Source organism: Manis javanica, chromosome 11, assembly GCF_040802235.1.
Source record: "Manis javanica isolate MJ-LG chromosome 11, MJ_LKY, whole genome shotgun sequence".
In the NCBI taxonomy this organism is placed as follows: Eukaryota; Metazoa; Chordata; class Mammalia; order Pholidota; family Manidae; genus Manis; species Manis javanica.
Genome location: NC_133166.1, coordinates 98,103,118 through 98,117,188, shown reverse-complemented (window position 1 = coordinate 98,117,188; position 14,071 = coordinate 98,103,118). Strand labels below are relative to the sequence as shown.

The 14,071-nt window shown below is 44.3% G+C and overlaps 1 protein-coding gene across 7 annotated transcripts in view; it reads left to right on the top strand.

The window, feature by feature from the left end:
* The window catches only part of HHAT (hedgehog acyltransferase), a 309,565-nt gene that overhangs the window by 287,035 nt on the left and 8,459 nt on the right, over window positions 1–14,071 (top strand). For 3 of the 7 annotated variants that reach the window (XM_073216977.1, XM_037015364.2, XM_073216979.1), the window contains exon 12: window positions 9,664–10,576. The exons of 2 other annotated variants lie outside the window; for them this stretch is intronic. In XM_073216977.1, the coding sequence (XP_073073078.1) occupies window positions 9,664–10,070 (407 nt within the window). In that variant the 3' untranslated portion in view covers window positions 10,071–10,576. Of the gene's footprint in view, window positions 1–9,663; window positions 10,582–14,071 lie in introns of those variants that run through there. 2 more of the 7 variants (XM_037015362.2, XM_073216978.1) reach the window with 2 other exon arrangements.

Genomic DNA, 14,071 nt, shown 5'->3' with positions numbered 1-14,071 from the left:
GTCACAGATGAGGTTTGCCTGTGTTTATAGTTTATTTAAATAGAATAACAAGGTACTATCAGATCTGCTATAATGCTTGTTTTAAAATGCAAATTTCCATTATGATTGATACGGTAGAGAACAATTTGAACATAATGCAATTTAGTATTTGCTTAGGTGCAATTTTGTCTTCATGGAACTCTAGATAAATGCAGAAAACTGCAGCCAGCTGAACTGAGCCTGGTGGGAGGACAGAAGACACACGCACACCTCAAACATCTATCAGCCGCCTCAGTTCACTGAGCTTGCTGTAAGCCACATCTAACCACATCTTGTGTTACAACACTCCATCCAATTTCAGATAACCCTCCCTCCATCCCTTTATAATAACTCAAAAACTGCAACCCTCCTGAGGCTCATTTCCGGAAGCAAACTTCAGATCTTTGTTAAACATAAAGTACTGCTTATCTTATTACTTCTTCGTTTTTTAAGCATTTTGCATGTGTAAAACCATGCTACAACTTTTCTTAGATTTCAGTCATTTTTAATTTGATGTGTCACTGGCAGTTTTAGAATGTGGTGCTCCTAATAGTCTTATTTGTCCCCTTAGGCCTTATAGTTTTAATTGCATGATTTTGCACAGTGTAGTGATTTTTAGGAACATATACATCATGTTAATAGCAGAACTGACTGTATTTCTCTTTTGTGTTGCTTCTTTAAGCATTGTGTTTGAGAGATTCATTGATATCATTATGTATAGCATTCATTTTCATTGCTCTGTAGTATTTTATTGTATGGATATACTACAATTCATGTATCTATTTGACTGTTGATGGACTTTCTAGATTGGTTTTGGATTGAGGCTTTTATGAATAGCACTGATTTGAAAAACGTTGTACATATCTTTTAGTACACATTTGTACACACTTCTGTTAGGTACAAACCCAGGAGTAGAATTGCAGCATATTAGGACATATGTGTGATTATTTTCAGTAGAAGTTATCAGTTTTCTAAGGTTTTTGCACCAATTTATTCTCTAAACAGCGTGCATGAGAATTCCAGTGGCTCTGTGTCCCCTCTAAAATGTGGAATTGTCCCTCTTCTTTACTATAGCTTTTTAAGAGTGTGTGTGTTTGTGTGTGTGTGTGTGCATGTGCATGTGTGTATGGTTTCATCATGATTTTAATTTGCATTTCCCTGATGACTTCAGTTGAAGTATCTTTGCATATGTTTATTGATGACTTGGCCTCTTTTGCAAAATGCCTTTAGAAGTCCTTTGCCCATTTAAAATGAGTCAATTGCTTTTCCCTTCTTGATTTATTAGTATTCTTTATATATTCCAGGAAAAAGCCTTTTGTTGGTTTTATGTATTACAAATATGTTCTCCCACTCCATGGTTTCCATATTTACTCTTTGAATGATGTTTTCTGATGAACAGAAGTGTTTTATTTTCATTAAGTCCTGTTTGTAAATCTTTACCTTCATTGTTTGTGGCTTGTGTGTCCTCAGTAAGAAATGTCTGTTTACCGCAATGTCATCACTCTGTATTGTCTGCTAGAATCTTTGCTTTTTCACCTTTCCCATTTAGATCTACAGTCCATTTGGAATTAATTTTTGTGTGTAATATGAGATAGGCGGGGTCAAGTTTTTTTTCTGTCTATGTGAATATCTAGTTGGCCCAGTAACATTCTTTGAAAAGAGCATCATTTTCCTTAATGATGTTCAGTGTAATTTTTGTGAGACGTCCAGTGGTTGATTTGTCTCTTGGGCCAACATTGTACTATCTTAATTTAGTGAAGTTTTATAACTCTTGTTGCTAATAATATAATTCCTCCCCCTTCGTTTGTCAAGATTGTCTTGAGCACTCTTGGATCTTCAACTTTCCGTATAAGATTTAGAAGCATCTTGCCAATTTCTGTAAATAATAATAACTTGGTTGAATTTTGATTGGAATTGCATTGAATATGTATATAAATTTGGTGAGAACTGACATCTCTACAATATTGGTGTATTCTTTCATTTATTTAGGAAATTAAGAAATGTAAATCTAAGTCAGTGCTAGTCTTTGATCAGTCACAAATGAAATCATTATTTATGCAGAAAGGAAATGGCTGATATATTCCAAAATGTTCTGGAACATATCACTCATATGGAGAGTGAGTCACACTTTATCTATTGTAAGGCGTCCTTGTAACCATGCTAGTTAAAGTTGGAGATGCAGCGGTAAAGTGGATCACGATTTAGTACTGGGAAATGAATCACTTAAGGGCTTTGTGGGAACCGCCTGCCTGCAGAATACAGCTTTGTTGTCATCCCTTGTTAGCTCCATGATGTTTTGCCACCAGACGGCTTTGTTGGAAGAGAAGAGGGAACATCTTATTTAATGCAGTGGACAGAATTTAAGTGCAACAGAGCTAATTGCAGAAGCATCTGGAAATATTACACACACAAGCCATGGTGTTTAGAGCAAGTGGGAAATGATAGAATCATACACCATGAATTGTGTGGTAATACTTCTGGAAATTTTCATGCCATGGAGAAATTAATTATTTTTTGAGATTTGGAGCCGACAAAATGACCATTTTGGAAGGATTGCTTAGAAATTTGGAGGGTCTCTGGTTCACCCTCCCTCCAATGCAAGGCATAGAATTATGAAAAAGCCATAGAATTATGAAAAGTTAGATCCAAAAAGATCTTGGGAGAGAGATTTGGGGCTAAGCCTCCTATACTGGAGGGAGGAACACTGAGGCCCAGAGAGGTAGAGTTACTTGTGTAGGTCCGGAACTAGAGGCCAGGTCTCCTGACTTTCAGCCCTATGCCCATTTCAAGAGGTCAGAATTTCCCAAAGCGTAATCCTAGAAATACTATTCATGGGAGAGGGAAATGTTCTATCTAAAAGGGAGGTTTGGGAGAATGAGTCTGGAAGCTTTTGTGTAGCATGTCCTTTTTTGAAAATTTACCATTTAGGTTGGCACTTTTGCCTTATGGTAAAGGCATTTAAACTTTAATTCAGCATTTCCTGAATGTTTGCTGTGCTTAGAACAATTTATTATAAGTAGACAACATGGATCTGTGTAACAGCCTTTGCCACTTGTAAGGCCCTCATAACTTTCATTGATTGCCCATCACCATGCCTTCCAACTGGTCATCTGGAAGATGCAAATTGCACTTGCCTGGACCTTGGCTTCTATTGTCCCATTTAGTCCTCACAGGATTCTTTAGAAGGTAGTTATTATAGTCCCTGTTTCACAGATGAGGAAACAAAAAGTCCAAGAGGTTCAATGACTTGCTTAAGGCCACCCAGTTTAGCAAATAGGAAAATGCTTTCCATCCCGGCTGGCTGGCTGTTCACCAGATTTCACCCTTGTTATAATGGAGACACTACCAGGTGTCACTGTTCTTTTTTTCCCTTATTATTCATTTGTTTTTAAGAATTATTATTTTTAATAAAAATAATTTATTTAAATAAGAGAAAATTTTTATTCATTTATTTTTAATAATAATTATTTTTAATAAAAATAGTTTATTTAAATAAGGAGCTCACCCATTTCTCCCACCTCCCCACCCTCTGATGACCACCAATCTATAATCTGTTCTCTGTATCTGTGAGCTTGTTTGTTTTTAGGAATCCACATATAAGAGAGATCATATGGTATTTGTCTTTCTCTGACTTATTTCACTGAGCATAATGCCCTTGAGGTCCAGCCATGTTGTCACAAATGCCAAGATTCCATTCCTCTTTTATGTCTGAATAATATTCCATTATACATCACATCTTCTTTATGCATTCAGCCATTGACGGCCACCTAGGTTGTTTCCATATTTTGGTTATTGTAAATAATGCTGCAGTGAACATGGTAGGGCATTTATGTATTCAAATTAGTATTTTTGTTTTCTTTGGAGAAATAACCAGAAGTAGAATTGCTGGATCATATGGTATTTGAATTTTTAATTTTTTGAGGAACTTTATACTGCTTTCCATAGTGGCTAAACCAGTTTGTATTCCCACCAATAGGTCACAAGGGTTCCCTTTGCTCTACATCCTCACCAATACTTGTTATTACTTGTCTTTTTGATGCTAACCATTCTGACTGGTGTGTGGTGGCATCTCGTTGTGGTTTTGATTTGAATTTCCCTGGTGATTAATGATGTTGAGCATCTTTTCATGTACCTGTTGGCCATCTATATGTCTTCTTTGGAAGAATAGCTATGCAGTTCCTCTGCCCGTTTTTTAATCAGACTGGGCTTTTTTTTTTTAGCTGTTGAGTTGTATGAGTTCTTTATATTTGGATATTAGCCCCTTATCAGATATATGATTTGCAAATATTTTCTTCCATTAAGTATATTGCCTTTTCATTTTGTTGATGGTTTCCTTTGCTGTGCAAAGTTTTTCATTTGATGTACTCCCACTTGTTTATTTTTATTTTTTTGGTGTCAGACTCAAAAAATCATTGCCAAGACCACTCTGTAAGCTAGTAGTCCAGTTTCATTCTCTCACAAGTAGCTGTCCGATTTTCCCAATACCATTTATTGGAAGGAGTGTCCTTTCCCTCACTGTATATTCTTGGCTCCTCTGTCATAAATTAATTGACCATGTATGTGGGTTTATTTTTTTGGGCTGTCTTTTTCCTTTTTAAATCGACTTCATTTGGGTATCATTTACATACAACAGAAGGCAGCCATGTCATGTACTGCCTAGTAGGCAATGAGTTTTGACAAGAGTGTGCCCTGTGTAGTCACAGCCACCAGGAAGACGTAGATCCATTCCCTTGGTTATGTGCCAACTGCAAGTTCCATGCTTCCCTGCTCAGTTTATTTTCACTCTTCTCCAGGGTTCCCCTTACATTCTCCAGCCCACAGAGGCCCCTTCTTTGGTTGCTCTGGCCAGAAAGACAAGATTTCTCTCAGAGTTTTAGCCCCCCCATATTGCTGCTCCACCTCATAGCTCCACAGTCCGCCCAGCTCTTTGGGCACAGACGAGAGATAAAAAAGAATAACATCTCATGGAAATATTACCCCTGTACTTCACCAGATTTCGAGTCCTCCAAAAATCTGCTGCTTTTGTTTACTTTTTTTGAGTCCTCAAGTAGCTGCTTTATGTATTTTTACGGAGATTTTAGTTGTAAACAGCCGGAGACAGAGGCTGATTGGGTGTGTACGATCCTAGCAAAACTAGAAGTCTCTTTGCTTTTGAATATGTTTGGTTTTTGTTACAAAGAGACTTAGAAGCAGCTGAATTTTAAGGCCAGTTTATGAAACTCCTGAGAATAAGAGGACTATCCATATTGTTACACTAAATCAGAACAAAATTACCAACAAACTCCCCAGCCTGAGCCTCTTGAGCTGGCAGGATAAGTTCGTTTTTTTTTTTCCATTTTCTAAAGAAACGAATGGATGTTCCTGCCACTGCATGCCCTATTCTAATCCTTTTAGGCCCAATCAGGAGGCTCTGAGCCTCAGGATCAAAAGTCAGGACAAAAACTCCTAAGACAAGGCATTGAATCCTATTTCCTGCTTTTATGAAAATAATCATGTGTCTTGGAAAGTAAAAATGTGTTTCTTTTGAAAATATTTTTATTACAATGAGGACAACTTGAAGGTTATAAGAAATAAAATGAAAATTACCTGTAATCCCATAACCCAGAGATAATCACTGTCAACATTTTGTCTCTGCTTGTAAATCTTGCAGAAATGTATCTTTATCTTCAGTTGGCAAATCTGTTATAGTATAGTGTAAAATTATTCTGAACCCAAACTCTCTCTATTTTTTTTTTTGAGAGGGCATCTCTCATATTTATTGATCAAATGGTTAACAGTTAACAACAATAAAATTCTGTACAGGGGACTCAATGCACAATCATTAGTCCACCCCAAGTCTAATTCTCATCAGTCTCGGATCTTCTGAAGCACAACGAACAAGTTCTTACATGGTGAACAAATTCTTACTGAGTAAGTTCTTACATGGTGAACAGGACAAGGGCAGTCATCACAGAAACTTTTGGTTTTGATCATGCATTATGAACTATAAACAGTCAGGTCAAATATGAATATTCGTTTGATTTTTTATACTTGATTTATATGTGAATCCCACATTTCTCCCTTATTATTATTATTATTATTTATTTTTAAAAAAATAAAATAAAATGCAGAAGTGGTAGGTAGATGCAAGATAAAGGTAGAAAACAGTTTAGTGCTGTAAGAAGGCAAATGTAGATGATCAGGTGTGTGCCTATAAGCTAAGTATTAATCCAAGCTAAACAAGGGCAACAAAACATCCACGGATGCAGAAGATTTCTCACAAAACAGGGGGGGGTCCAAACGCTCTATATTTTATATGATATTCTATTCATTGTATATTTAAAATGATTTTGAGGAATTAAAGGCTAACTGACAATATGTGAAGATCTGTGATTTAGTCATCATTCTTAGACAAAACTTTAGCTTTCCCAGTTATACCAATTTTGAGCAAAATTACATATTCAGATCTTCAAAGAAGAAAAAAATGAAAATAATGGATGATCCCTCCTCTATGTATGAGTCCCCTTGGGTTGCTGTCACAGAGCACCTCCAACAGGGTGGCTTAGACAGAATTGCTTCTCTCATTATTCCGGAGGCTGGAAGTCTGAAGTCAAGGTGTCAGCATGGCCGCCCTCCTGAGATCCTGTGGAGAAGCCTTCCTTGCCTCTTCCGGCTTCTTGCAGCTGCATTACTACCATCTCTGCCTCTGGTTGCACACGTCATGCTCCCCGACTGCCTCTGTGTCTCTCTTTCCTTTTTTTAATAAGGACGTCATGCATTTGGGGCTTACGACCCACTCTCACTGACTATGACCTCCTCTTAACTTACATCCTCAAAGACTGTAATTCCAAATAAGGTCACATTCCGGAAGTGGGGGTTAGACATCAAAAGGTATTTTTGCAAGGATGTAATTCAACCCATAACACTTGGCATTTCCTGTCCCTTACCTCTCCCACTAGGACCATCCTTTCTTTAGCCAGGGCACTCACCTGTCCACTGTAACCAGCAGAGATGTCTCTAACATATATGTTGTGTGACACATGTTGGGGGAGTTGCCCTCCGCTGTGTCTTAACCACCTCCCTCCCTGCTCCTCCTCGACCACCAGCCTATGACCTCTTCTACTCTTCTTTTCTCACCCTTATCCCAATATCTCTGATAAATAGTTTTAAGAATCTTACTAGAATGGGTGGCCTATCTCTGGTTTTCATAAGAACATAAACTGAGGGATAAAGGTGGAGCTCTGTGGAAGAAATAGATTTTTTTTCCATAAATTTCCAGAGCGAGATTCAGAAACAATTACTGAGCACCTGGTATGTACAGGCACTGGGCCAGTTTCCTTTGATAGGTGTGACATCATTTTTTAAAAATGTTACACAACTTTCATTGATGAGGAGAGACTTTAAATAGGTTGGATCATGCACTAGGCAAATTTCAGAGTTGAGTTTTAAATCCCTTAATGGCGGCTTGAGGGTAAGAAAACCGTAGTAAAGAGTCCGGCTCCATTTTTGATGGTTGACTGCTGGCAACATTCAGGCCCCCACCCTCCTTCATCCCCTTATGTCCCCTCTCTGGGCAAAGCAACTAGAAGTGGACTTGTTCCTCCCCTGGGTGCTTGTGGGAAGTCCAAACTGTGCAAGCCCAGCACTGCTCACCCGGCCTCTACCCCAGCCACAGTAAGAAACAAAGCCCCCTTGCCCGTTCCTTTGCTCAAGCCATTTTGGAATGGCCTAGGTGCCCGCTCTCCCTAGAAATACTCATTATGTGATGAATAAACCTCTTCATACTCTCTTGGCACATGTGTGGCATCATCAGTCTTAACATCTGAACCATTTTGCATGGGAGGTCTGCAGGCAACCACAGATAAAAATACTCAAGTACACTGAGTGCTTCTGTGATGACTATGAGCATATAGTCAACGTATGTTTGGCTGAAGGAGACTTGAAGCCATGCATTTATTATTCCGGCCCTTCCTTCCCTGGCAGTGTACTTGGTAGAGCTGGAGGTGGGGAACAGGTTCCCCCCATCTTCGCGGCATGTGGTTTTTCTTCTGCCTTTGTGCTGCTCTGGGCTCATTACTCATCAGTAGAGGTCTTCAATCTTGCCCTCAATATCCAATCTGCTTATTCAGTGCTATTTGGTTATTACCCCAAGACCTTAAATCCATATACACTTAGTGTTAAAGCCCCAGAAGCTGATTGTTTATGCACAACACCATATGCCTTCTCCAGCAGTTTTCTTTTTTCCGCAAGTAATGTTATATTTTTTCTATAGAGAAATTAGTGGCTGAGTGTATTGCACGTGTGTTGATACAAAATGCAGGATTAATTGTAAAATTGCATGGAGGTCTGAATATGCATTATGCAAAATGCAAAAACTGGTTGTATTATGAATGTTTGAATTAACATGCCTGCATGCATAAATGTTCAGGGAATTTGTGGTTCAGTTAAAGTGACACCAGAATTGAGCCTTTTAAAAATAGACCATTCCCAGCATAATGATTCTATAATTTATTCAGACTTAGACATCCAGCACCACTGAATTTTGTGTTAAATAACCCAATTGGTGTATATGAAAAGAGCTTCCAGTATTTCAATTCCTTGGAACCAGCCCAACTGTATAATCTTGGCCTTTATACAGTTTGAGGTCAGGGGGCCAGTCCTTCCTGTCCCATTTTCCCCATCCCTTGACATTATGTCCAGTACACAGAAAAAGCTTAATAAATGTTGCGTCAATTCTCATTCCTTCATTCACATCAGGAACTACCCTGAGGTTGTGATGTATCTTTTTATATCTACTTCCTATCTCCCCAACTGTGAGCCAGCCTTTTAATCTCTACAGTATTCTCAGCTCTCAGCCCCATGTCCTGTATGCAGTAGGAGCTCAATTGTTGTTAAATGATGAGAAACACAAGAATGATTAGTCTTCCTTCAGATCAGATCCTTCCCAGCCTTCATAGCAAGAACAGACCTCAGTTGTCCCGAATGGGACACAAGGCAGCCCCCTAGCTAAGGGGGTGGGAGGCTCTGTGGTGTGAAAGGTGCCAGTGGCCTAGGTTGCCACTCCACTCAGGGGTGTCTTCAGAGATGGCACCAGCAGGGATGGGTGGAGGGGACTGTCATAATTCCTTCTCACATGACTACATCAAGCTCTCTTGCTGGAGCACAACTGAGGAAGAAATGGATGGAGAAGACCGGCGTGATGGGGGACATCCAGCTCCAAGCCATCGAGCAGACGCTCATAGTGACAGATGCCCTGTCGCTTTAGAAGAATCCGAGAAAGCACATGGAGGCCTGGTTCCACGCCCTGAGCTGACCCACTCTGAGGGAGCATCTGGGAACTCTACAAGGAGTCCAGAGTGTAAATATTGTGCTCTGAGGTCACAAACAAAACCAAGCCAGAAACTGCCGCATCGGAGATCTCTTCCCTGGAGACCAAGAATTAACCCCAGGCAAAGATGGCCAGGAAGGGAGCAAATGAGGGGAGAGTTTCCCAAAGGATCGCAGCCTCCCTGTCACTTCTGTTGGCTGAACAGGAGGCCCAGAGGAGGCAGGGAAGGGTGCTCATGTCTTAATAGTGACCAGCATTGAGAGGCCAGGCTGCCTCCCATTTGTTCCTTCTCAGCTCCCCTTCACCGGCACCCTGTCCTGTCTTCTCTGTCCCTGCAGAAAATTGGTTTGCGGTGTTTGATTCTGAGCAGCCTACAGGAGAGGAAGAGAGCTTCACTGTGAGCATTCCCATGAGCCCGCTGAAGTCTGTCCCCTTCAGAGGCTGGACAGCTCAGGACACGAGGCCTGCACAGTTGAACAGCATTGCCGGAAGGGACCCGGGGCAGCAGGCCACGAATCCCAGTCTCGGCTCACTGTCCCCCGCAGGCCCACCCCCCAGGGCCGTGGGCCAGAGTCAGGAGCCCCAGAAAACACGATGTTCCTTCAGACTGGGATCTCTAAGGCACAAAAATGTCTTTCTCTGTAACTTGAGATCCAAAAAGTGTCTGAGTCATTTTTTTATGTCAGGTAAATATCCTTATAAGCACTTCACTGAAAACCTGCCAAATCCAGTGATATTTCCATAGCCTTCAAGAACGTGGCCTTCTGTTCCCAGGCAGACAGGATGCCCCTCCTTGCCCTGCCCCCGACTCAGTAGTCTTTTCTTTTAACCTCAAGATTTGTCTGTACCTTCTGTGAGGCGATGGGGGGAGAGTGACATTTTGTAGGACTGAGTTGGAAGGGGTCAGGTGGGGGTCGTCTAGTCCTACCTCTCAACTGAGGGAGACAACAGACACCTCTTGGAACTCTGCCTGAATGCTGACAGGGATGGGGAGGCAGGGTGCCCTCTCTCATGGGGAGGGTCTAAAAGGCAGCACCCCTTTCCATAGTGTGCAAGTCCACCTCCTCTAACTGTCTGCTGGCCCCGGTTCTGTCTTCTGGAGTGACACAGAATGAGTCTGATTCCTTTTCCCTGTGAACTTGTGGCCTTTTTCCAGGCTGAACTCTGTCCTGGCAGCACATGCACGCTGCAGCGCCCTTCCAGACCTGCCTCGAAGTAGCTTCTGTAGCGACAGCACCTCTAGTAAAACATGGTGCCTGGAATTGGTCAGCCTCACTCGAGTCTGTGCTCTCGTGTGTGACTTTTCTCTTATGGTCAGGCTGACCATGTGTCCTGCTCACTAGCCCCTGCCTGCCACATGCTCCTCTATGATCCTTCAGGGGAAGAGCCACTGTGGGGGGGTGGGCAGCCCTGGGCCCCTCTGTGCACCTCAGCAGGGCCCTAGGTCTGCCGTGGGTGTGGGTGTGGTGTGAGGGCCCTGGGGGATCCTCCGTGTCCTTTTCCCTCCCCTGAGCAGTGCCGTCTGAGCCATTGCCCCATCCAGGGACACACTGATGCTTCTTTAGCAGATAAGGGCCCCAGGCTCCCTGAGACCCGGTCAGGCGCTTCCCTGCTCAAGCCAGCTGGCTGGAGGGGCCATGCAGACATGCTTCTCCAGGTCATCCTCTGAGCCTGACCTTCTCCCTACCTGTTCCCCAAAGCCCTCTTGACTCAGCACCTAGGAACTGAGATACCTTTTCCAAGTACCATTTCTAAAAGCTGGAGCCACATTTTTCTGAACTAATCTCAGAGCCGTTTTGTATTTCTGTCTGTGAAGCTCCTTTTCAAGAGGTCACTGCAGCTGAAGTGGTTAAAGTCAGCATGAATAAGACCAAATGTAGGGCTCAGGACTTCTAGAAACTGCCCCACAGACAACAACCCAAGGCACAACCAGCCCACCTCTGCCCAGGGAGTGGGAGCAGCGGGAAGAGCTGCAGGAAAATGCTGCAGACAAGCCCTAGATTCCACAGGACCTCAGCTCGCAAACCCATCCTGTTCCTCAGCATGAAAATGAGCAAGAGACTTTTGCAGACACAGTAACGGGAGCGGTGAGGTGAGAGCAAAGCTGTCTGTGACAGGCAAGAACATCTCCTTCCTCTTCTGAAGGGGCGGCTGGTATCCATACCCACTGTTGCCTCTGCGAGCTCCAGGAAGAGCCGCTGCGGCTGCCCCCGGGAGCTTGGCTGCTTCAGTCTGTCTTCGCTGGGCACTTGAAGGCCAGTACTTTGGAGTCCTTAATCTAACAGCTGCTTTAGGAAAAGAACATGTCAGATGCACCTGCCGGCATCACCCTATCAGATACTCACCTGGTTCAGGCATGGCAGCTCTCTCTGGTGTATTCATTCGGGGTGGGGAGAAGCAGGGTGTAACCGGAGTGGCATTCCTGCCCTGCTGTCCCTTGGTAGCATCCAGGTGTTCACGACCAGTGCCAAGCCCCTCTTCTCCCAGGCACACCCCAAGTGTAGATGACACCTAGACTATGGGCACTTCTGTCAATTGGTTTGGTGTCGTGCTGGCTAGGGGGACGGAGGCCAAGTGTCCCTACGCATGGTTTCTTGTTCAGGGATTTTGCAACAACTGCTGACTTTTCATTACCTTTAGTGGGGATGTAGGAGTCTTGTGAAGGATTACTCAAAAGTCAACAAAGCTGTGTGTGTTTCTTCAGTCACATCGTTCGTTATTCATTGACCATTTTTCCATGCGAGCCCTGGGCCTGGTCACCTGGGAAGGAAGAAGCGGACTCCCATACTCTCAGCCCTGCTTCACCCCCAAGTCTGAAGGAGGAGTCTCCCAATGTGTCCCAGCCGCTGCCCAACCTGCTCTGCCCCCCCTGTAGTGGGAGGCTCAGGGTCTCCTGGGCCTTTGCAGTGTTGGGGGGCCCCAGCTGCCAGAAGGTTCCTCTGCCTCCCAGGGTGTCTCCTCCTGTCCCCCTGCCCTACCTCCGGGCTGTGCAGATGTCTCCCAGAGGGTAGACTCACGTATCTGCAGGCAGCTATTTTCTCTTCTCAGAGTCTTCATGCTTCCAAATAAACATTGCCCAGTCTGTCAACCAGTCCTCTGGTGATGTGGTTCCCAGGCCTCCGCCATCCCATATTTGTATAGTTGGATTAGAAAACAAAACAAAAACTTAAGCTCAGCTGTTGTTATCACAGTGAGACTTCAGTCTGTCGGTGCCGGCCTTTCATCCCAGCCTGCCTGGTTGTTTGAGGATCTCGCTCTGTCACCTGTGTCTTCCCTGGGCCTTTCATCATCTGCACGTCTGGCCAGCAGAGCTATGGAACAGAACTGAAGGTGTAGGTGAAGGGTTTGGGGGCTCCAAAGCACGCTCTTAGCCTGTGAAGGCCCATGACTATCAGTCTCAGATGAAGACATGGCCTGTGTGGCAAGGATCCAGGCTGCCTGTCTCAATGCTAGGCACATAGTAGGTGCTTCATAAATCCCAGTATGGATGGGTAGTTGTCAGGGCTGTGTGATAGGGAGCCTGACCCACACTCTGCACGTGCCTTGCTTTGTGGGAAGCAGCTATCGTGAGCCCACACGCTAGGCAGCATCCACTGCATTTTATAGCATGGTCACGATTGAACGCTGAACACCAGTCCCAACCAGGCCGTACTAAAAACCCAGGTGGAGGAATAGCGACGGTGGGGACGGCATGTTCTGACTGCAGCCTCTGGCCCCTTGGCTAGAGCCACGGCTGTGGCATGAACAGCAGGGATCATTTTCTGGGAAGCTGATCCCCCCACCCATTTGGCCCTGTAGAGAGAAAAATACGTGTTTTCTCAGCAGTGCCTTCTACTTGTGCTGTCAGAATAAGAAGTGGCTTCGGCTTATACTTCCCACTTCCTCAGTGTCACATGAAATGATTTTACTTTACGGCGCTGAGCGCTTCAGCAAGTCCCTGCCTGCAGGGCTGGTACTGGGAGGTGGGAAAGGATGAAAAATGCCGCATAGGTTGGCTTCATCAGGATGTGAAATTGACTGTGAACAACGCGATTTATTAAAGACCACTGTGTGTGGCAGTTTTAAAATGGGCACACAGCGCCTAGCAAATGGCCGTGGCTCGGGATGGCAGGGAGCTGCCTGAGGATGGTCAGAGCCGCCCCTTCCTCCGGATCTCCCCGCCAGATGCCCTGTGGAGGCTCAGCCTGTGTCAGAATCCAGGTAACTAAGGCTTACAAGTTTAATGAAAGGCCACCGAGGCTCGGGGAACAGACTCTCCGACGGCCGCAGCCTGAGTCAGGCACTCGCTGAGACGGACACTAGAAGCATGCTCGCTGATGCTGTCTTTGTCCCCTGTTACGAGATGGAGAAGCTGAAGCCTGTGGAGATGGGCTACTGAGTGAGTGATGATGGGTGGGCTTGCTGCTTCCTCCCTGTTACGTGAGGCAGGGTGAGGAGAGGGAGGTAATGAGATTTGGAGGCAGAGAATGTACAGGAAAAGACCAGGCGGGGGGACAAGGGTCTGGTGTGAGCCTTTCCCACATGTGGCCTCAGGCCCCTTCCTGCTGGGGGAGCCTAGGAGGCCAGGTGCGCCTGGGAGTCACCCAGCCCTGGGTTCCAAATGTGGCCTGATGGCCAATTCGCTGTTGGACCTCAGGAAAGTTACTTTACTTCTCTGAGCCTAATAGGGCTAATAACAGCTCTGTGATAAGGTGGTTGTGAGGATGTGGAGTGCACCCCCACAAAGGACCCGGTAACATGCGACGC